This window comes from Fusarium poae, chromosome 3, assembly GCF_019609905.1.
Source record: "Fusarium poae strain DAOMC 252244 chromosome 3, whole genome shotgun sequence".
In the NCBI taxonomy this organism is placed as follows: Eukaryota; Fungi; Ascomycota; class Sordariomycetes; order Hypocreales; family Nectriaceae; genus Fusarium; species Fusarium poae.
In genome coordinates, this window is record NC_058401.1 from 882503 (window position 1) to 904770 (window position 22268).

Below are 22268 nucleotides of genomic sequence, written 5' to 3' on the forward strand. Positions count from 1 at the left end.
GATCTCCATCGCTTCATCCTCGTCAAACTAGGATATGTCCACCTTCATCAAACCAGGTCTCATGAGACGTATGGTCCTGTTGTGCGCTGCGGTCCAAACATGGTTTCCGTCTGCGACCCAGCAGCCATCCAGACGGTTTTCAACATGAGGGCCGGATTCAACAAGGTATGCCCTTCCAGAAACTAACTGTGATCATTGAAAGAGCAACGTCTGACCGGAAAAGAGCAAAATGTATCGTGCGTTCAGACCCTGGACTCCTAACGGCCTGCTCCTTTCAGTCTTCACCGCGGACAACGACTCTGCCAACAGAAATATGAAACAACACATTGCACTTTACTTCTCTCTATCATACACTGTCTCATCTTTTGAGCAAAGAATCGACAATGCAATTCTTATGTTCTTGGACCAATTCGATCGTCAGTTCGTAACTACCGGATCGAGCTGCGACCTGACAAGATGGTTCAAGTTCTTCTCTTACGATGCAATGGGTCTCATGACGTTCTCCAGACCTTATGGATATATTGAGAAGGGGGGTGATTCAACTGCTATTATTGATGACGTTAAGAACTCTATGCTTACCATCGGACCTGTAAGTCAGATTAATCAGGCATTGATTGTCCTCAAAAATGCTAAATATCGTTAGATGACACAGATGCCATGGTTAGACTGGCTGCTGCATAAGAATTGGGTGACTAATCTTGTCAAGCCCGAACCAGTTTCTTACCTGTTGAAGTTCGTCCTCGAACGCATTTCAGAACGTCAAAATGTTTTCGAAAAGTCCTCCAGGACAACAACCACAGGCCCTGACACTGATAGTGATTTCTTGGACTATTTCCTACAAGCCCAGGAGAAAAAGTCAAACGAGGTCCCGCCTCAATTTCTGTCGACTTGGACGTTGGCTAATATTCTAGGGGGGTCTGATTCAACGGCTTCTATGCTTCGTTCGGTGGTTTGTTATCTGGTCGAACACCCCAAGGCACTTGAACGAGTACGTGACGAACTACGTGCGACACAAGAAACCACTGGACTTACCTTCCCTATCCCTAAATGGAGTGAACTCCAGAATTTTCCGTTCCTTGATGTTTGCATCACCGAGTCACTCAGGCTTGATCCTCCTTTCGCTACAGCGTTGGAGCGAATAGTACCTGCAGGCGGAATAACAGTTTGTGGCCAATTCCTCCCGGAGGGCACAATAGTTGGCATGAATCCTTATACCACTAATCGGTATCCGCCAGCTTGGGGCGAAGATTCAGCAGAGTGGCGCCCCGAGCGTTGGCTAGAAGGTGATTCGACACAGCTCAGAAAACTAGAGGCCAATCTGTTGAGTGTGAGTTGATTGAGACTATTCCTTATCCTTTGCTTATAACTGACTGATCTTAGTTCGGGGCTGGGACACGAACTTGTCTGGGGCAGAATGTTGCCATGTTCGAGATTAAGAAGCTTGTTGTATCTCTCTTTATGAATTACGATGTAAGTTTGACCTATAAACGTTTGACATGGGCTTATTTGTACAGATCAATTTAAATGAACCCCGGGGGCGAACAAATCGGTATTCGTGGGTTATTATGCCCGAGAGCGTCCAAGCCTCTGTTCATCGGTATAATTGGGCATCTTAATTATATGATTTATACCATTACCGGCTTAACCTAGGTAATCGACGTTGTGTTTTTCAACATTTCACACAACGCTGGGATGTTGGCCTGGCAGTATAAATGTCCTCACGAGAAGCGATCGGTGGAGTAATTCCCGTCTGAGATAAGAAACAAATAAATCTAAAGCTTACCCTGCACCACTCTCCACTGGATTTCTGCTCATTCCCATAGTTGATTCGTTAAGCAATTGACAAGTAAAATTGCATTTAATTACTCGATAGAAAGGATTCGATGAATTGCAAAAATACTTGTCTAAAGCCGTTCAGTCCTAGTTGATACAGTTGGCCCCGTGTACAAATACTCTGACATAGACTCAGAGAACAATCCATCAAGCCGACGTCCCAACTATGTATACTAAGCACGTGCCTGAGCCCTACCAAAGGCAGTTGAGAGGCAGACCTTCAATCCTCCAGGGGTCTTGTGATTGAAAAAGTCATGATAGGCCTGCGAGACGTTTTCCAAATCATCTATGAAGTATGATAAGTTAGACATTGAACATACAATGGACGGCAACTGGATAACTATAACTGTACCTTCATGCGTAAACATGAACGAGGGGTCGTATTTGCCTTCAATAACCAAGTCCAAAAGGAGTGGGAAATACTAAAAGATAACAATCAGTATTGAAGATCTGGAGTCAGGCGGGGGAGTTTACCTTTTCAGCATAGAGCTGACCCCCACGTAAAGTGATAGCCTTTTCCATCAACATTCCAATTGGAAAGTTGTTGGTCGTGTAGAAAAAGTCACCGATTAACGCAACATTTCCACCCTTGCGAGTTGCCTTGATGACAGCACTGACGGTATCCGAGCTGTCTCCCTCAACACCCATCGCTCTCATAGCAGCATGAGTGGCTGAGTTGGTGCTCCTAAAGCCACTGGCTTCGATACCACGATCCAGACCATGGGGTTCGAGAGACAAGATGTAACTCGCAGGATCAGGATGATGCTTGACATTGATGGGAATCATACCAAAAGACTTTGCAATATCAAGGCGATGCGCATCTTTGTCGACGGCATAGACCTTGCTGGCTCCACGGAGCTTGGCTAGACGTTGGATAGATAGGCCGACTGCGCCACATCCCCAGACCCCGACGACATCGCCTTTGCCTACCTCGGCCAACTCGTTGCCATGCCAGGCAGTAGGAGTCACGTCAGCAAGACCAACCAGCTTCTTGGCATCTATGTCCTTGGGAGCCTTGACGCAGGTAAGATCCGCATTGGGAACACGGCAATATTCAGCCTGGTCACCAGGATAACCTCCAGTGATCAAAGAATATCCGAAAATGCCAGACAAGCGATGACCGTACATCTGCTCCAACTCTTCAGAAGGGTTGGTCTTGTCACAGAGTGAAAATTCCTTCCGCTTGCAGTAGAAGCATTCTCCGCACGCAATGACTGGAAGGATGATAACTCGGTCTCCTGGACTTAGATTCTTTACCTGTGGCCCAACGTCTTCAACGATGCCGATAGCCTCGTGGCCCATGATCAATCCCTTTTCCATGACCTTGTTCAGATCACCATTGTACATATGCAGATCCGAACCGCAGATGGTGCAGTGAGTGATGTGCACAATTGCATCGCCGGGCGCAGTGATGACAGGCTTCGGGACTTCACCCAGCTCGATGGACTTTGTACCCGTCCAAAGAGCGGCCTTCATCCTTTCAGTAGGATGCTCCTTGTAGGCGGTCGTGTATACTGGCCTTGTGGTATGCATTAGATGACTAACAATATCTAGTAAGAAACAGCAGTTGACTTACTTGGAAACTTCTGCCATGGCTAAGTCTTGATTTGATTTCGTTGGTGAGTATTGTTGCGAATTTGATTCTATGTTGAATGTGCGTGATATTGTTGGCTTTGAGGTTGATTCAATGGACGCCAGAGGGTTTTATGGTGCACTTCTATCACAGTCTGATGGATACTTGTATTCATTCTGAAATCAATTGATTGTCATTCATGCACATCATGAAAGTCTTATGATGCTACACAGCTTCTTTCATAACTACATCATCCTCATATAATAAATGCACTCCGTCCGTAAACTTCGCGTCTGGAAAGCGTAAGCGAAGGTAGAGTTTGGATATCATTTAGATGTCATGTGAATGTCACATCAGATCTGCTATCCGCTGATATAAAGTTTATTTTCGGCGGACGTTAGTGTAAGACTGACTTAGCGTACATCGCTTAGATCCAGGCTGACTGGGATGTGACGTTTGAGACTAACTACTAATTGAACGTCTTCAGCTGTGAACACAACTCAAGTATGATGGAAAGGCTTTATCACACGGTAATCATGTTTGCATTATAGCTGCCCATGTCTAGATGCAGTGATGACATGGTAGATCATTTTATCTTGACATTGTAGTGTGAGGCTAAGAGGTCGATTGTCAGAGCCCCGCTTTACTATTTTATTGCGATACCCTATATTCGTACGATGAGAGACACGATGAGATCTGAACCTGCTTTCTGAAACCGGGAACTGTAAAGCTTGAAACGGTGCACAAAGTTGCAAGCAAGTTTAAAAAAGACCCAAGAGTCTGTGGCGAATTTATATAAGGTGGCCATCCAGCTTTGTTTTCCGTAACGCGAGTTTCACATTTATCAGGACGGTCTTAATCTTTTGACTGATGTGTAACAGGGATCCGGTAGAGCATGCGGAGCGTAGGAGAATCATGTGTCAACTGTTTAGTCGAAGCAAGATGCCTAGGCTGGAGAAACTAATCTATCACCATGTTGATAGGTTTGTCCACAAGATTCGATATAGCGATTCAGTGGTGGATTTAGGGGTGGCATCACGAGCTCTCGAAGCAAACATCATGTGTAGGAAACGTTTGTCTTATTTCACCTCGGTTATCGCTAGTCTCCAACATAGTTGACTTCTCTTTTGGTACATCTATCAACGCTATTGACTCTTGGGCTGGTGGGAAACAGCTCGCTATGGTTAAGAAGAACGACGAAAAGGCTAAATGGATGTCTGTTGTGAGTCTTTCCCAAAAAATAACATCTCCAACAGATGCTGATATTCTCCATTTTGGCAAAGCTCACTGGATTCCCATTCTTATGTGAACTATGGGAAAACATCGAGCAGGGCCTCTATAACTTGACAGGTTTCAGAACTCAATACTCTCAAGGCCTCATCGATTTTCAAAAGTAGTTCTATAGCTCAGTTTCTGGCATCAGTCAGAACTAATCGGATTGCTGCATCTAGTGGGCTCGGAGTTCATGGAAAGCCGCTCTCTCTACTGGTCTTCAATCCGACAAGCCCAGCATCACCTCTCCGAATCTCATACGAACGTTGTGCAATGCTGGCTTGCCCGCCGAAACCGCTTTTATCCTAGGCAGGTGAGAACCTTGGTCCTGGGACGGATACCACTTCCGCAACACATATTATATGGGCTCTGGCACATAACCCCACTTATCAAGAGACTCTATATCAAGATCTAGCCAGTGTCTCATTTGCAACGGACATGACTACCCTGGAGAATGTTCCTCGACTGCAGGCATTTGTCAAAGAGGGCATTCGGTGGGCCGGTGCTGCAGCAGCAATGCTTCCTAGGATTGTGCCGCCCGGAGGAATTGAGCTACATGGTACATTTATCCCAGAAGGGGTGAGTATTCCTGATTTCTAGCGAAATATAAGTACAATGTACTAACCAAATCGTAATAGATAGTGCTTACATCTTCACCTATCTGGTATCTACACGACACGAAGGCATATCCGAGTCCTAGGTTTTTCGATCCATATAGATGGTTGTCTCGAGACGGAAAGTCTTTGACTCAAGACAGCCTTCGTGATCGCTTCTACATACCATTTTCGCGAGGTGAAAATATCTGTTTAGGAGCCCAGTAAGTCGAACTACAAAACTCTTTTGTTGTGGTATTGACGAAATTCAGTTTCTCGCACCTGGAACTATATGTCTCTCTATCTCAATTTGTGCACAACTTTCGTTTTGAGCTACGAAACCTGTCGCAACCTATTGTCGACAACGAGAGCTGGAACTTGGTTCCTCTACCTGAACGTAAAGAATGGGTTGCAGCAGTATTAGTAGAAAGTCTTCAAGTTGTTGTACTATTGTGTTGATTTTTAATGTATACTTCGGGACTTACGCCTCGAAAATCACCAAACAATAGTTGTTGTACATGAAAGATCTTAGCATAAATATTGATAAATTGTCAAGTTGATGAATAAATTCCCACTATGCCAGTTGGTATCATTGCAAGATCCTTTCTGTGACGCATCTATGAATTATATATACAGATAATGTCCTTGATATCATGTTAGGCGTTTTTTTAATAGTATTTTAGCAATCATTTGTTTATCCAAGAATTATACTTGAGGCCTCTACATCCCGATTAGCTTCCAACCAACTGCTCAGGGCCTCACCACATGCCCGTCTATACCACACATTCCCTTTTTGTTCCACCCACAGCACAAAATAGCAGTCGCGAGCGTCCACGCCGGGAATTCTTGTCAATCCTGATATCAGTTAGTTATCATCAACAGATATATGGAGAATTGGATATACAAACCTGTTTCTTCTCCCTTTACTATATCATTGCCCAGCCACGTAGACCATCCCTTGGCAAACGCTACCAATTTTATGATCTTGGGTCTCATACTTGTGTCAAGGAACTCCTCTTTATCTCTGGATTTATGTAGCGTAAGAGACAGGATTAGGTTTCCGTCGCTGTCTTGTATCCCAATACGCCGGACATAGTCGACATGTTCAACAACTACCGTGCCTGGCGTCAACATCAAACGCGCCAGATGTGTCTCACAGGTCAAGTATTGGGTTTGATCGCTCAGAGACGGAGTATCTGGCCAGTTTAACACTGGGACAGCGTATTTGAATTTCTTTTGTTGGTTTAGTCGGTGGGAGAACAATTCGGCTGGCTCTCTGCCCAAGGGGTTAAAATCATGAGGGAAGCTTTGCCGCTTATACTGTTCCGGAGTCCATCCTGACGGCAGCATACCATTCGGTGAGGCCTCTTGATTGTTGGACCTGTATTGATGCCATTGAGATCTGATTTTTCTCCGATTCTTTGAGTCGGGAGAAGCTAATGTATACCATTCCACGACAGGTTCTTCAAATCCTACCTTTTGTTCATGGTAATGCCAAGGTTCAATAAGCTGAAACTCAGCGTCATAGGGAAAGTTGACGCTTCCATACCAGCCCAGCCAAGACCAGCTTGGAAGACCATCCTCGAGCACCTTTGTTGTATCTGACCCCTCCCTCCTCTCAACATTGTTGTAAAGGGTCGACCAAGCTAAACCAATCTCGAAGAAAAACTCTGATAGGCCGTATAGAAGACCACCAGGGTGAACTCTGTGAAGCATTGCCTGAATACCTGCAAATGCTCGTGGTGCGTCTTCCTGCATAGTAAGAGACTTTGTATTGAACACTGGGACTAGAGGCATGAAATCCCATATACTGGGAGATGGATCCAATGCCGATTCTCTAGAGCGCAGATTGAGAGCCCAGCGACTGTCAGCCTCTGCGTTGATCTTTGACGTTTCCCTCCATCGAGCGCACTGGCATTGCCAAATAAGAGGGCCATGATTAAATACCAGTCGACGACGGGAGAAGAGCCATTCTTGAAAGGTCCATCCTCGTTGGTGGTATGAATACTTGGTTCCTGCTGTTGGATCTTGCGTAACGGCATGATCGACCTCGATCAATTTCTCACCATCTGCAAGATCATATATATACAGCTCAAGATCCCGAGCTGGCGATATCCCTTTGAGGCCTCGGAGCCCGAACTCGGCGCCACAGCCAGTTGATGCCATGATGCAGAAAACCGAACTTGCATATATAAGCTGCATCTGATTCAAATTGAGACTCAGACTTGCAGGGTCGTCCTGGATGATGCATAGTGCGTCAACCCAGAGATACCGCTCACCGAGTTCCCGAACAAGATCGATCGTGTTCCTTATAGTCTCCGGAAGCTGTGCCGCGAACTGTGGCGACTTGAGCGAATCTGGCTGCTGTAGGTCCTGGAGAGTAGATTTTGTGTTTTTGAGATTTTTGCCAAGACCCCAGGTGTATGACAGAGCAACATAGCTTTCTCCACCACCGGGAGGAGCTACCACACAGTTTTGGACTACGTCAATGAGCCATTCCGGCTTTGCAGGCTCAACTCCGCTTAACCAAGATGGTTCGTGACATTGACGTCCATGTTGCTGATGGCAAGTCGACATCCACCCACGTACAACGTTGAGATCAATCCATTTTCGATCAGGTAATATAGCTTGGCCAGGATGATCCGGTAGATCGTCTCTAAACACTAGGTCGGAAGAAGTCATCGAGACATTGTCAAAGATGATTTGATCATCAGGAGTTAAATGTGCTAATCCCAAATGAATGCCTGTCTTTCTAATATCCTTTTTAATCGCCAACAGAGCATCTGGGAAACCTGCAATGTGTTCATCAAAAGTGGCAGCACGCTGTAGTGACTCCGCATGAGGACAGGCGCTATTCAAGACGGTTGACACTTGACCGAGGATCTCGTCGTCGTACTCTTCGAACCCCGCCGAGCAGATGTCGATGATGATTTCACAAATATCGCAAGACATTATCGGATAGACATGTAGGAGCGTTCTTTCAAGAAAGCGGAAATTTGTCTACAAAGACGACCGAGGACACGTAAGATATGGAGAGTGACTGTCAGCTTGTTTTATCAACTAAGCGGACTTGCATGTAACCGGAGAATCGGCTAATCATTATGCCGCATTTGACATGACAACGTGAAGGTCAATGCGGACAGGTTTTTGTCGGATTACAGAACTACGTACACATAAAAAGAAAGAGAAAATAAATGTCAATACATATCAGTATTTCTACATTACGTAGTAAGTAATTTTCTTGAGATAGTGCAAGTTCAAGAGCAGAGTGGTAGAAGTTTAGTGTCTAATCACGTGATACCCTTGTTCCTTCTTCTGGTCTTCCTTCTTCTGGTCTTCCAACTTTCTGCTACCATCATCCAACTTCCATCATCATCATCATAATCAACAGCCCTTGATGACCCGCTGATACTTATCACCGACATCATACAACGCATTCATATTCGACTGTTCCGTGAGCCAGATCACCCGGTGAATTCTGCCGCGTTCACAGCAATCCAACCAACCTTCCAGCACGAGTTGAAGGCTCGGTCTTGACATTAATTCGACCCGTGTCATCAGTAATTGCTACTCTCAACACTCTTATCCAGCCTCAAACAATACACTACCTTTTGAGACAATGCCTCGGTCAGCACGATTCGTCCCCAACGACGAGAAAGAGATCGAAGCACAGCACCACAACTTCCTGAGCGTGATGCGTATCTTCAACGACAGTGGTCCATTGGCTGGCCGCACTTTGCCAAAATGGTACTTGGAGCATACGACTTTCACTCACGTTCGCCACAAGAAGAGATATCCTCACCCGATTAAAGTTACAAACCAGTTGACCTCTCAAAGACAGATGGGCATCTTAATAAACATGTCTTGGCCCGCTTCGTGTAGGAGTTGGAACTGCATGGCTCAATATCTTGGTTTCACTAATTTCCAAGATACTGCTGCATACATCGATATTGTTGGTAAGCAATACACTACGTGACTTCTTATTGATCTTGTGCTGACCCTTTAACAAGTGCCAGATCTCGTCCATGAATATGCCCTTTTCATCGATGCGCCTGAGGATTGCCGCGATATCCTGGAGGGCAACCATCCCTTCTCACTGGCTTAGAAGACCAACCTTGATGCTGTAGGGGCTGAATGGGAGTTCCAGAACTTCGTCTAGGAGTACGACTTTTACAGATACCGATGTCCCGACAGCTTACACATCGGGTTTGAGCAACCAGAGCCAGTTTATGTACTCAATGCATACTACTCAAACAAGGAGGTTCGTGATATTACCGATAAAGTTGTCAAGCTTTGTCCTCGGCCAACCTTCCTACCTATCCGGTATCTCCATTTTTCAGGCGGCGATTCTCCGATGTTGCAGCCCGAGGTATTTGTTCTTTTCGCAGCCGCCCAGATCCTGCTATTTGCTCCTCAGAATTGGGAATCAGATCGTGACTACACGCGCGACACAGCTCAGTACCTCCACCGATTTCCGACTCCTGAATTCATCGGAGGCGGCACAGACAAAACGGTTAGTGGCCTGTACTCGATGGAGGATCTTCTCCGTGCCATCTTGATGTTCTATTCCCTGATCAAGCGTCGAACTTATTTTGTTCCTTGGCTTGGCACGCCACCTTCCGACTCGAATTTTGCCTTCGTAGGATACTATGATCCCAACGCTGAAGCCGGTCCGCCTGTTGTGGAAACACGGTCTGAAAGCATTGACAGCCAAGTCAACAACAATGGGGATGGCAACGCACTGGACACCGGTATTGCAGTTTCTGCTGAGCCCAATTTTGACAATAGCACTATAAGTTCTAGTGACGAAGCAAGCATTGACAGCCAAGTCAACAACAATTGGGATGGCGACGCACTGAACACCGGTATTGCAGTTTCTGCTGAGCCCAATTTTGACGATGGCACCATAGGTTCTAGTGACGAAGCAAGCATTGACAGCCAAGTCAACAACGACGAAGCAAGCATTCAAACGGGCAATATCTCTTCTGGTACAGAAGAAAGCGTACCAAACATCACTTCTTCCCCTACTCGGGCGCTCCAGAATCCTCTCGAACAATTTCACGACCAAGACGACGGGAAGCGTCCGGCCTCCGAATCTGATGGAGATGAGGCAAAGAGGCACAAGACAAGCGCTGCTGAAGACAAGTCTTGGCCCGAGTCTTGGGCCGAGTTTTTGGACGAGTCTTCGGACATGTCTTGGAACGATTCTTGGGACGGGTGGTTTGATTAGATTGGAATTGCGATGATGGGACATTTCCACCGTCGGAGGGCCAGCGAGCGGATGGCTTGTGTACTGTGGAGGTTGGTGTTTAATGGTGGTAGTAACCTCTTAGACAGTAGTCAGCGTAGACAACATGCGATAGCTGAAATAGCGTTGGTGAGCATTGCGACTATAACAAAACACTGTATCAAAAACAAGATATTGATCTGCTACAACTGAAAGACTTCTTGTGAATTTTCAGGGGTGGTGGCTTACCAGGGGATGTTGTCCCGTCTGTTTAGTGCGCTCTTTATCGAATCATGTCCACTAGAGTCACCGACACGACCACGGCCCCCACATCCATCGAAAGTACTGCTACGACCGAAGCCACAACAACCACCACCGCTGTTACGGGGGTTAGCCCCACCTACCTTAGTTATTATATTAGTGGCCTTTACTATAGCGCCTTCTGTGCTATAGTTAGCTATAATAACTTAGCTAATATAATAACCTTATTATATATATATAACCTATTTATTTTTATAGTAATAAGACTAAGACTACTTTAAATACCTTTTAAGATTAAACTTTTAGATTTATTTTATATATTAAAATATATATTAAACTCTTTTCTTTTAAAAACTTTAATACTATAAAGCTATATTAAATAATATATTATTAGAAAAATATATTATAATAAGATTTTAAAACTTTAACTTTAATATAATATATATAATTTATAAATAATAAAGATATAAAAATCTTTTTTTATAATTTATTAAGGTAATATATAAAAAAAATATATTATATTATAATATAAATTCCCTAGAGTATTATAAAGCTTATAAATAATAAGAAATTATATATATATAAAATTTAAACTTTAAATATAAATATAATATATAAATATTATAATATTATATTAATATAAAATTAAAACTTAAAGAAATAAAGAAAATAATTTAAAGAATTAAATAAAGTAAATTTTACTTTAAATTAAATATATACTATTAATTAAATACTATATTATATAAAATAAATTAATAAAATTAAAAATAAAATTAAATATATTATATTAAGTATTTTAATATTATTTAATATAATTAAGATATTAAATACTAAGTATATTAAAAATCCTAGAATAAAGAAATAATACTTAAATATAGATTTTTAAAACCTTTTAATATAGCTAGAAACTTTAAAAGACTTTTAAATATTAAACTAATAAATTAAATTAATTACTTTAAGAATTAAAAAATTAAGTAAATACTTAAAGTTAAAATATTAATTTTACTTTTAATATTATTAAAATAAAGTAAAATATATATACTTAAATTATAATTTTAATACTTAGGTAATTTTAAAATTTTAAAATTAGATTTTAAAATTTTAAAAAATTATAAGTAAAATTACTAAGTAATAATTAAATTAAAAAATTAAAACTTATAAATAGCCTTAAATTTAAATTATAAAAATAAGGTATTTATTAAGTTAATAATAAAATTAGCCTAGGTATTAAAGCTAGATATAGCTAGATAATAAGATAATAAATTAAATATATATAAACTTAAATATTAAATTTTAAAATTCTAAAATCTTAAAGTATAAATTATAAATTACTATTAAAACCTTAAAATTTTAATAATAAATACTAGCTTTAAAATATACTTAAAACTATTTTTAAAAATTAATACTTTAAAAAAATTAAATTTTATATCTATATAAGAAATAAGTATTAAAAACTTTAATTTTATTTACTATAGAACTTTATTAATTTATATTATAATATTATTTAAATATAATCTTAATAAAGATATTACTTTTTAAATTTAAAAGGTCTTTTTATTAAAAAAGTATAAAAATAAAAATTCTTATTATAAAGTTTACTTTAATATTATAATAATAATATTAAACTATAGAGACTTTAATATAAAAAAGAAAATATAAAAAATAGAATTTTATTACTTAAAGTTTATATCTAAAGAATATATTACTATAGTTATTATCTTTTAATAGAATAATAAGGGAAATTATACTTTAATAAAAATAAGATTAAAATAAATATTAATCTTACTTAATAAACTTAGTTTTTTTCTTATTTTATATTATACTTAAGAATTTAATATTAATACTTTATATTATTATTTTTATTCTTTTTTATTTATAATTATTAAAAAATATTTAAAAAGAGTCTATAGATTAATCTTTATATATAGAAATTAACTTTATATTTTTATTTATTTAACTATATATATTTTAAAATCCCTTATTAACTTTCCTTAATTTATTACTTTAAGATTACTTAGCCTTAAGATTTTATTATTTAAATTATTACTATTTATTAATTAAACTCTAGTTTTATTTAACCTTAAACCTTAATAATTCTTTAATATTCTATTATTATTACTATTTAGCCTAGTATTTATTATTAAATATTCTTTAAGTAGAAATCTTTTTTAATTTAATTTTAATTTAAATACTTTAAATATTAAAGTTAATATAAATATTAATAAAAATAATCTTATTTTCTTAAGAAAGCCTAATAATTATAAATTAAATATATATATTAGTTTTATTAAAAGGTAAATTAAATATAATAATCTTAATTTAAAGAGAGATAATAATCTAGAAAGTATTAAATTAAAAGATAAATTTTAAAAGGCTACTTTTTAATAAGGTCTTATAAGGCTAATACTCTATTAATTTAAGAAAAAAAGGCTAATATATAAAACCTATATAGAGTTTAAACTTTTATTTAAAGAATAATATAAGAATCTTATAAAATACTATAATAATTCTCTAATTATAAAGGCTTATTAATTAAAATATAAAATAAATAAAACTCTCTAGGATTTTCTTTAAAGAGTATAAAGTTTATACTATTATATTCTAGTAATTTATTATTTAATAGTCTTTATTAATACTATACTTTAAATAATAAATAAGTATAAAGATATATACCTTTAAGAATAAATTTAAGATTATTTATATACTATAAACTAATAAATTAATAGCTTTATTATTAAGAAGCTTACCTTTAATAAACTTTATTATTTAATTTAAAGTTATTAAAGTAATATTAATAATAAATTAAAACTACTAAATATTAAAAAGCTTTTATTTACTATATAAAGTATAGAATTTATTTAATATAATAAAATAGAGAATCTTTTTACTTAATTTATTAAGGTTTAATTAAAGCTTATTAAGAATTTAATTAAAAAAAACTTATTTAATAAGAAAATAAGTAATATTTACTAGCTATAAAATCCCCTTTAAAATAACTTAAACTTATAAATAAATAATAATAACTTTTAAGTTTATAATAAAATATATTAAGGTAATATAAATAGCCTTAGTAATTCTAGTAATAAGTATTATTAATAATATTTTAATTATATAAAATAAGGATATAAGAGTTTAAGCTATTTAATACCTTAAAATATAAAATATTAAACTTATAACTTTAATTTTTTCTATAATAATTAAATATAAATAATAATAAACTAAGTATAAATACTTTATATAAAGCTTATTATTACTATTAAGTCTATCTTAAGCTTTAAAATATTAAAATCCTTAATAGGTTTTATATTAATATTAATAATTTAATATAATTATAAAGTTTTATAAGTAATATAGTAAAAAAAGTAAACTTTAATAAGACCTTTTTAATAAAATATTAATTATATTAAACCTTAGTATTTTAAAAAGAAGCTTTTTAAACTTTAGTATTTTAAGAATAATAGCTTATAATTTAAGTATTCTCTTATTAAGCTATAGTATTCTTTAAAAGCTAAAGTAGTAATATACTTAATATCTTAATCTTAAGTATAAAACCCTCTTAATATAAGAATTAAAAAAAATATATATAATAATAAAACAAAGGTTATAAATAATAAAAAGCTTATAACTTTAATAGAAACTATTATTAATTACTTAGAATAGATTTAATATTCTTTATCTTAGAATAAATTTTAACTTATTTTTAGTTTTTATATAATTAAACTAAGAGACTATATTAAAATACTTATAATAAATAATAATAAAATAGATATTAATCTACCTAAGGAAATTTTAAAAGTAGAGTTTATTAGACTTTAAAATAAACTAAAGCTATATATTAAAAAATATATAATAAAGAATTAATAGAATAAGTCTAATAAAATAGATTTAAATATTATTAAAAAGCTATACTATTTTTTTAATAAAATCTAAGTAATTAAATAGTATAAAATTCTAAACTTTAAGATTAATTATTATCTTAAGGATATATTAATTATTATAAGTATATTAAAATTACTCTAGATTATATTATCTATTTAATAATAGCTATTATAATTTATATAATATTATTAAAAGCTAAAAGGTATATAATATAATAAGAAATTAATAAATATTCTAATACTATTTAAATAGATTTTAAAAATAGAGATAAATAAAGATTTAAAAGAACTCTTAATATCTATAGAAATACCTATTTATAACTTAATATAAAATATAGATTTAAGATATTTAACTATTTACTTAAATAGTAAATTACCTAAGGAAATAGTAATTACTACCTTAAGTTATATTATTAAATACCTAAGAAGTTATTAAATTAATATAATCTTATTAAATAGCAGATTAAAAGTAAACTTAATTAATAGCTATTTCCTTAAGGATAATAAAATATAATTACTTAATCTATTAAAAAAAGAATTAATTTATTTAGTAAATAATAAGGTTATTTATATTATATAGTTTATTATTCTAGAGCTATAAATAGGAAATATTCTAATAGTAATTATAGTTTACCTTATTAATAAAAATAGTAATTAGAATTTACTTATTAGTTATCCCTAGCTATATTATATTTAAGTAGTTAAATACTATATTAATAAGAAACTTATTATAAAAAGAATTAATAATAAATATTCTATATTAAATATTATATCTTATTTATATTAATATTAACTAATATAAAGAATTAAGACTAGCTATTTAATATATTAATAAGATTAATTAAAAAAGCTAGAAAAAAAGAATATTATCTATATTAAGAATAATAAATAGATTTTATATAAAGTTAAAAGTATTCTTATTAAACTTTATAGTATAATCTAAAGAACTTAAGAGTAAAATAATAATTAAAGAAATTAAATATTACTATTAATAACTTTAAGTTAATAGAATAATAAACTAAAGACTAAAATAATAAGAACCCTATTATTACTATAAAAATAAAAAACTAAGATAATAAATTATATAATATTAAAATAATAAATAATTATTATTATATATTAAACCTTTAATATAACTATTTTATAAAGATTTCTTATAATTACTAAGATTATATTTCTAGAATAAAGCTAAATATATTAAAGATTAGTATTAAAAGGTTACTTTACTTTTAAATATATATAAAGAATAAACTATCTTTCTATAATATTACTATTAATAAGTATATATAATATAAAGGCATTATATTTATTAGTCTTACTTATCCTTTTTCTAATTATTATTTAATATTATTCTCTTTTTTATAGCTATTTTCTTAATATATAAAAGCCTTTATACTAATTAAAAAGGAAATAGCTAAGATTTTACCTTTTATATATAATATAAACTTATCTCTTTTACCTTAATAACTAGAATTTAAAACTTATTATATATATTATTAAATATAATATATAAGATTTATAAATAAAGAATTTACTTTTATAATAAACTAAGAATCTTTATAAGAGAAAATTAAAAATCTAAACTTTATATTTATATAATAGATAGTATAAAAACCTAGGGCATTAAAAATTAAAATCTTAATATTAAAATTAAAATCTTTATCTCCTTAATATAAATAGAATATAACTTCTTTACTTTAAACCTAGATATTATAGTAAAAAATAATAAAATAATAATATAAAATAAAATACTATTAAATAAGCTATTCTAAGATTATAATAATATAATTTAAATAATTTATAATATTAAATACTAAAGTAACTAGCTAGATATTAATAAATTTAAAAACCTTAAAGTAAGCTAAAATATTAAATATTAAACTAGAATAAAGGGTATTATTATTAGTATAAATAATTAAATAAGAGATATAAAATTTTACTTTTATACTAAAGGCTATAGAAATAGGAAATAAATACTAGATATTTATAATTAAGAATAACGTGCTTGATAAGCGAGTGAGTCAGACAAGCGAGTGGGTCAAAAATCCCTCACCTTACAACATTTCAATCTGATCAGATACTTCTTAACCAGCAACTATGTCACAGTCTTCAAATGAAGCTAGAATTCTTCTTGCCCTTCAGGCCCTTCAAAATGACCAAAATCTTAGTCTCCGACGCGCCTCAGGTATATATAAGGTTCCATTTGAGACCTTACGCCGCCGCCAAAATGGCATTCAATCACGACGTGATTCCGGCCCAAACTCGCGGCGACTATCTGATCTGGAAGAACAGACTATAGTTCAGTTTATTCTTGACCTAGATTCGCGAGGGTTTCCCTCGCGAATCCGTTTTGTGGAAGAAATGGCCAATTCTCTACTTGCAGACCGCGATGCATCACCTGTCGGCAAGCGCTGGGCTCATAACTTTATAAAGCGACAACCAGAGCTAAAGACGCGTATCTTTCGGAGATATGACTATCAGAGAGCTAAATGCGAAGATCCGACTATTATTCGTGGCTGGTTTCGGCTTGTACAGAACACAATCGCTAAATACAGTATCCAACCAGGTGATACCTGGAACTTTGATGAGACCGGCTTTATGATGGGCCTTATACAGTCCGGGATGGTAGTCACAGGCTCAGAAAGGCAAGGAAGGCCAAAATCAGTGCAGCCAGGAAACCGTGAATGGATTACTGCAATTCCAGCGATAAATGCCGAAGGTCAATCGATCCCGCCGTTTATCATTGGTTCAGGCCAGTATCATCTTGCAAACTGGTATCGAGAAAGCAACCTCCCCGGCGATTGGGTTATTGCAACAAGCCAAAATGGATGGACAAATAACGAGCTGGGTCTTGAGTGGCTAAAACACTTTGATCGATCAACAGCGAAGCGATCAGTTAGTCTCTATCGTCTCTTGATCCTCGATGGTCATGAAAGTCACCACTCTGTCGACTTTGAGAGATACTGTCAGGATCACAAGATCATTACACTTTGTATGCCTCCTCATGCATCCCACCTACTCCAGCCTCTCGATGTCGGGTGTTTTTCAGTACTGAAGAATGCTTATGGTCGAGAAATAGAGCATCTGATCAGATGCTCTATAACCCACATTTCTAAGACCGAGTTCTTCCCAGCCTTTTATGCCGCTTTTCAAGCTACCTTTACAGAGAGCAATATCCAGGGGGCTTTTAGGGGAGCTGGAATTTATCCTCTTGACCCAGAAACCGTCGTCTCGAAGCTTGATATACAGTTACGGACTCCAACGCCTCCTGGGGAGGCAAGTCAACCACCAAGTCCATGGGTTTCAAAGACCCCAAAGACAGCAACAGAGGCTCAATCTCAATCTGAATACCTTACCAGACGAGTTATTATGCATAAGAGCAGTTCCCCAGAGTCAATAATTGAGGCTATTAAGTCAAATACAAAAGCAACATTGGCAGTTATGCATGAGGTTGTCCTATTAAGAGATCAGGTCCGAAATCTTGAAGAGGCAAATGCAATACTAAGCCGGCGCCGGAGGGCAAAAAGAACAAGACTACAGAAAGGAGGAGCGATGACTGTACAGGAAGCATTACAATCAATTGATCAGATAGATGTGAATACGCAGGTAGTGGCAGAATCATCAAGAAGTGGTGGTCGAGGAAGGTCGGTTGGACCGGGTGTTCGGCGTTGTGGTGTATGCGGCAAGACCGGGCATAACGCAAGAACATGTCAAGAGGATATTCAGGCCTCTGGAGATGAGTATAGTGAGTAGTTATAGTCAATTGAATGAATTGAAGCAATTTTATCATCTAGATAATAAAGAGGGTTAAGATTTTTGACCCACTCGCTTATCTGACTCACTCGCTTATCAAGCACGTTAATCTAGATATTATAAAAATTTAAACTATTAAAAAAATAAATTAAATACTAAATTTAAAAATCTAGTTTATTAATATAGAAAATTTAATATACCTATAGATATAATAGACTAATAGCTTAATAATAACCTTAATAGTAACTAGATAGACTTAAATAGTTAATATTAAATCTAGGGTTAATTTCTTAAGTTACTTTAATACCTATAATATTAATATAATTAAATAAATAAAGAAAATTAAAAAATTAAAACTTAAATTACTATATAGTAATTTAAACTTTAATATAGTAAATTATAGAAATTACTAGAAACCTATAGTATAGGATATATTAATAATATATATACTTAGCTTTAAATAAGCTAAATCTAGGTATTTAATATAGTAAAATATAGATATCTTATAGATAGAATAGGATATTAATAAATAAGACTTTAAAATTTTAAAAATTTTAATCTTAAAATCCTTAAGGTTAAGTAAAATAATATAACTTTAATACTAAGATATATAAGAAATAACCTTATCTCTATTTTATATAAAGAATTTAAAAATTAAAGCTAACTCTTTATTTTTTTAAATTTTAAAGTAATTCTATTAGCTTTTTAATTTACTTTATAAAACTATAATTTCCTAGTTTACTATTAATAAGATTAAGTTAAGGAATATAATTAAGATATTAGCTTAAAAGTTTAAAGTTATATAATTATATTATATATATAAAGATTATTTTATCTTAAGTATTAAGGAATTTAAATAAATTAATCTTATAAAGTATTATATTCTACTTAAGAGTAATATAATACTATAATTAATTTTAAATAAAAGATATAGCTAATATAATATTAAAGCTATATAAGAATTCTTACCCCTTATAGAAAAATATAGTTTAATTATATATAGTAATAAACTTTAAATAATACTTATAACTTAGGTTCTTAAGCCTAAGGAATTAAAACTAAAATAATTAATATAATTATATATAGTATATAACTATAGGATAATTAATAAGAATATAATTAAATTAGTATACTTATACTATAATATAGAAACTAACCTAGACTCTATTTATTATAGAAGATTAAAAGTTTTTTTTTAAATAGATATATTATAGGGATTTTAAGGAATTCTTATTATTAAACTAAATAAAATTAAAATAGGATTTAAAACTTTAAATAGTCTTTACTATTATAATAATATACTAATAGGGCTTATTAGCTTACTTAATACCTATATATACTTTAAAGACCTTATATTTAGCTATTTTAACTTTAAAGATAGTATTAAACTTTAGTTTATACTAGGATATCTTAAAGAATTTATAATTATATTTTTTATTTATATTAATAACTATAATATAGTATTAAAAATATTTAATTAATATTCTAAATTTCTATAGAAATTCTATTTTTGAAGAATTATATAGGTATTAATTAACTTAACTAGGAGGAAAATAGTATTATTTAAGTTATAAGTTAAAACTCTTAGATTTTTAATTAATATAAATAGAATTTACTTTTTATTAAAATACTAAGAGAAATTTAAATAGCTATAGAAATATTTTAAAGAGAATTTACTTTATATTTAGAATAATATATAATAATTTCTATATTTTATATTATTTATATAAAAGTTTATCTCTAAGAAAGTTAATCTTATTTATACTATTAAGGCAATATTCTTTAAATAGATTATTAAGAAAACTAAGATAAATAAGATATTAGTATTAATAATAGATATTTTATAAAATATATTAATATAGATCTTTAAAGTATAGATAATACTTAAGAAGATTTATAATAATATCTAGAAGAATATTACCTTAAGAGCTAATTTATTAAAATAATTTTACTTAGCTATTAATACCTTTAAAATAAGTATAAAAGCTATACTTTTTTAATTTAATAAGATATTATTAAGTAAAAAGATTATCTTTATAAACTATAAATATATAAGGGTTATTATATAAATAAGTAATAAGCTAAATAATATTAAATAAAGATATATAATACTTAAGAAAGAAATACTTATAGTAATTAAAGTATTAAAGGAAATTAAATAAATAATCTTATACTTAATATACTTTATAAAGGTTTATATTAATTATAAAGGAATTATAGACTTTATAATAAACCTAGGTTATTTATATAGTAAAGTTAATTAATAGATTAAAATTCTAAGAGAATTTAATATTAAGTTTATTTATTACTTTTATAAAGATAAATTACTATATCTAGTAAATAGAATATTATACTTATTAAAAGAATTATAAGATAATACTAGATTAATAAAATTAAAGCTAGGTATTAAAAGAGTTTTTAATAAAATATTACTTATAAAGATTTTAATATATACTATAGAATTTATTATAAATATAATTCTATTAAAAAGGAAATTATTAAGAAAATTATTATTTACTTTATTTTACTTATCTATAAACTATTAAAAAATAAATCTTAATATATAGAGATTATTTTTATATTACTTAGTAATATAAGTATAATAAAAAAGAATTAATAAAAGCTAATAAAGTAATATATCTTATAATATAGAATTATTAATTAGATTCTATATTATATAGAAAATAATAAATTATTAATAATATATATAATAGAAAGTAAGGTATTACTTATTTTATAGTAAGTATATAATATATATAAATACTTTATAGTAAGTATAATAATTAAGAAATTAAGAAGAAAATATTAATAACCTTTAAGATTAAATAATACTAAGAATTATTATTATTTATATATAATATACTAATAGATAATACTTTAAATCCCTTAAATATAACCTAAGAATATTTTATACTTTATACTATAGGAATTTATTAAAATAGATTACTTTAGGCTTATTAATTTACCTTTAGTAAATAGATATAAATATATCTTACTAATTATAGATTATATAATAAAATTTATTAATAAAGTATATTACTATTCTATAAATAGAATAAAAGTTTTAAATACTTAGGAATTAAATTAAAGTATAATATTTAAATAGCCCTAGGTAATTTACTATAATAATAATAATTACTTCTTTAATATAGTATTTTAAGCTATTATAATAAAGTATAAAATATAATTTAAGTTTAATTTAGTATTATACCTATAGAATATAGGCTTATTAAAATAAAATATATATTTAATAAAAAATTAATTATAAAAATAAATAATAAAATAAAAAAGCTTTTTATTAAATTAATAGTATTAAGTATTAATATTTATTTTAATAAACTTTAATTATTAATATATTAAGAATTTAAAAATATTACTAGCTATAATAATATTTAGCTTTAAATCTTTTTTATAATATCTAGGTATTTTAAATACTTTATTAAGTAATAACTATTTAAAGAATATAAATTTAACTTTAAGAGAATTTAATTTAGCTTTTATTAATATAAAAGAAAAGCTAAAAATAAAAATTTAAAATTAATAAAGTTTATAAATAAATATTAAATTATTATTATTATTATAATAATTAAAAATAAGTATAATAATATAAGAATATTTTAATAAACTAGGAAAATTATATATTAAATTTTTGTCACAGCTCGAAGTCAGACCAACCTACCCTAGAGCCACAAGTGGATCAGATCACGTGGCGATAGCGTTATCGCCGTAACCTTAGTTAGACCGCCAGTCAGATCCTGAACGTAGCTCCTTGAGCTACGTCTTGTTAATAGAGCCTGACCTGCCTGCAGTGCCTATCCGTAGCAATAGAACCTATTACGCCCGAAGCGTTCCCTGTCCACCCGTACCGCCGGACTCAG

General features: G+C 32.2%; 7 protein-coding genes across 7 annotated transcripts; 5 read left to right on the forward strand and 2 right to left on the reverse strand.

Moving 5' to 3' along the window:
• Window positions 1-99: 99 nt before the first annotated feature.
• FPOAC1_007684 (uncharacterized protein) lies at window positions 100-1924 on the forward strand (the record flags this gene model as incomplete). The annotated part of the gene is made up of 5 exons (XM_044852134.1): window positions 100-165; window positions 224-589; window positions 644-1327; window positions 1381-1470; window positions 1919-1924. The coding sequence occupies 5 exons, from the start codon at window positions 100-102 to the stop codon at window positions 1922-1924; spliced, it is 1212 nt and encodes a 403-aa protein (XP_044704804.1).
• An 82-nt stretch (window positions 1925-2006) lies between these two features.
• On the reverse strand, window positions 2007-3426 carry FPOAC1_007685 (uncharacterized protein; the record flags this gene model as incomplete). Its single annotated transcript, XM_044852135.1, has 4 exons — window positions 2007-2119; window positions 2186-2255; window positions 2308-3352; window positions 3410-3426. 4 exons carry the CDS (start codon window positions 3424-3426, stop codon window positions 2007-2009), a joined length of 1245 nt encoding a protein of 414 aa, XP_044704805.1.
• Window positions 3427-4348: 922 nt separating this feature from the next.
• Window positions 4349-4803, forward strand: FPOAC1_007686 (uncharacterized protein; the record flags this gene model as incomplete). The annotated part of the gene is made up of 3 exons (XM_044852136.1): window positions 4349-4469; window positions 4522-4628; window positions 4690-4803. 3 exons carry the CDS (start codon window positions 4349-4351, stop codon window positions 4801-4803), a joined length of 342 nt encoding a protein of 113 aa, XP_044704806.1.
• Window positions 4804-5116: 313 nt separating this feature from the next.
• Window positions 5117-5730, forward strand: FPOAC1_007687 (uncharacterized protein; the record flags this gene model as incomplete). Its single annotated transcript, XM_044852137.1, has 3 exons — window positions 5117-5257; window positions 5317-5495; window positions 5544-5730. The coding sequence occupies 3 exons, from the start codon at window positions 5117-5119 to the stop codon at window positions 5728-5730; spliced, it is 507 nt and encodes a 168-aa protein (XP_044704807.1).
• A 235-nt stretch (window positions 5731-5965) lies between these two features.
• On the reverse strand, window positions 5966-8223 carry FPOAC1_007688 (uncharacterized protein; the record flags this gene model as incomplete). The annotated part of the gene is made up of 2 exons (XM_044852138.1): window positions 5966-6126; window positions 6180-8223. The coding sequence occupies 2 exons, from the start codon at window positions 8221-8223 to the stop codon at window positions 5966-5968; spliced, it is 2205 nt and encodes a 734-aa protein (XP_044704808.1).
• Window positions 8224-8890: 667 nt separating this feature from the next.
• On the forward strand, window positions 8891-9376 carry FPOAC1_007689 (uncharacterized protein; the record flags this gene model as incomplete). Its single annotated transcript, XM_044852139.1, has 2 exons — window positions 8891-9227; window positions 9288-9376. The coding sequence occupies 2 exons, from the start codon at window positions 8891-8893 to the stop codon at window positions 9374-9376; spliced, it is 426 nt and encodes a 141-aa protein (XP_044704809.1).
• A 249-nt stretch (window positions 9377-9625) lies between these two features.
• On the forward strand, window positions 9626-10501 carry FPOAC1_007690 (uncharacterized protein; the record flags this gene model as incomplete). The annotated part of the gene is made up of 1 exon (XM_044852140.1): window positions 9626-10501. The coding sequence occupies one exon, from the start codon at window positions 9626-9628 to the stop codon at window positions 10499-10501; it is 876 nt and encodes a 291-aa protein (XP_044704810.1).
• Between the last annotated feature and the right edge of the window lie 11767 nt (window positions 10502-22268).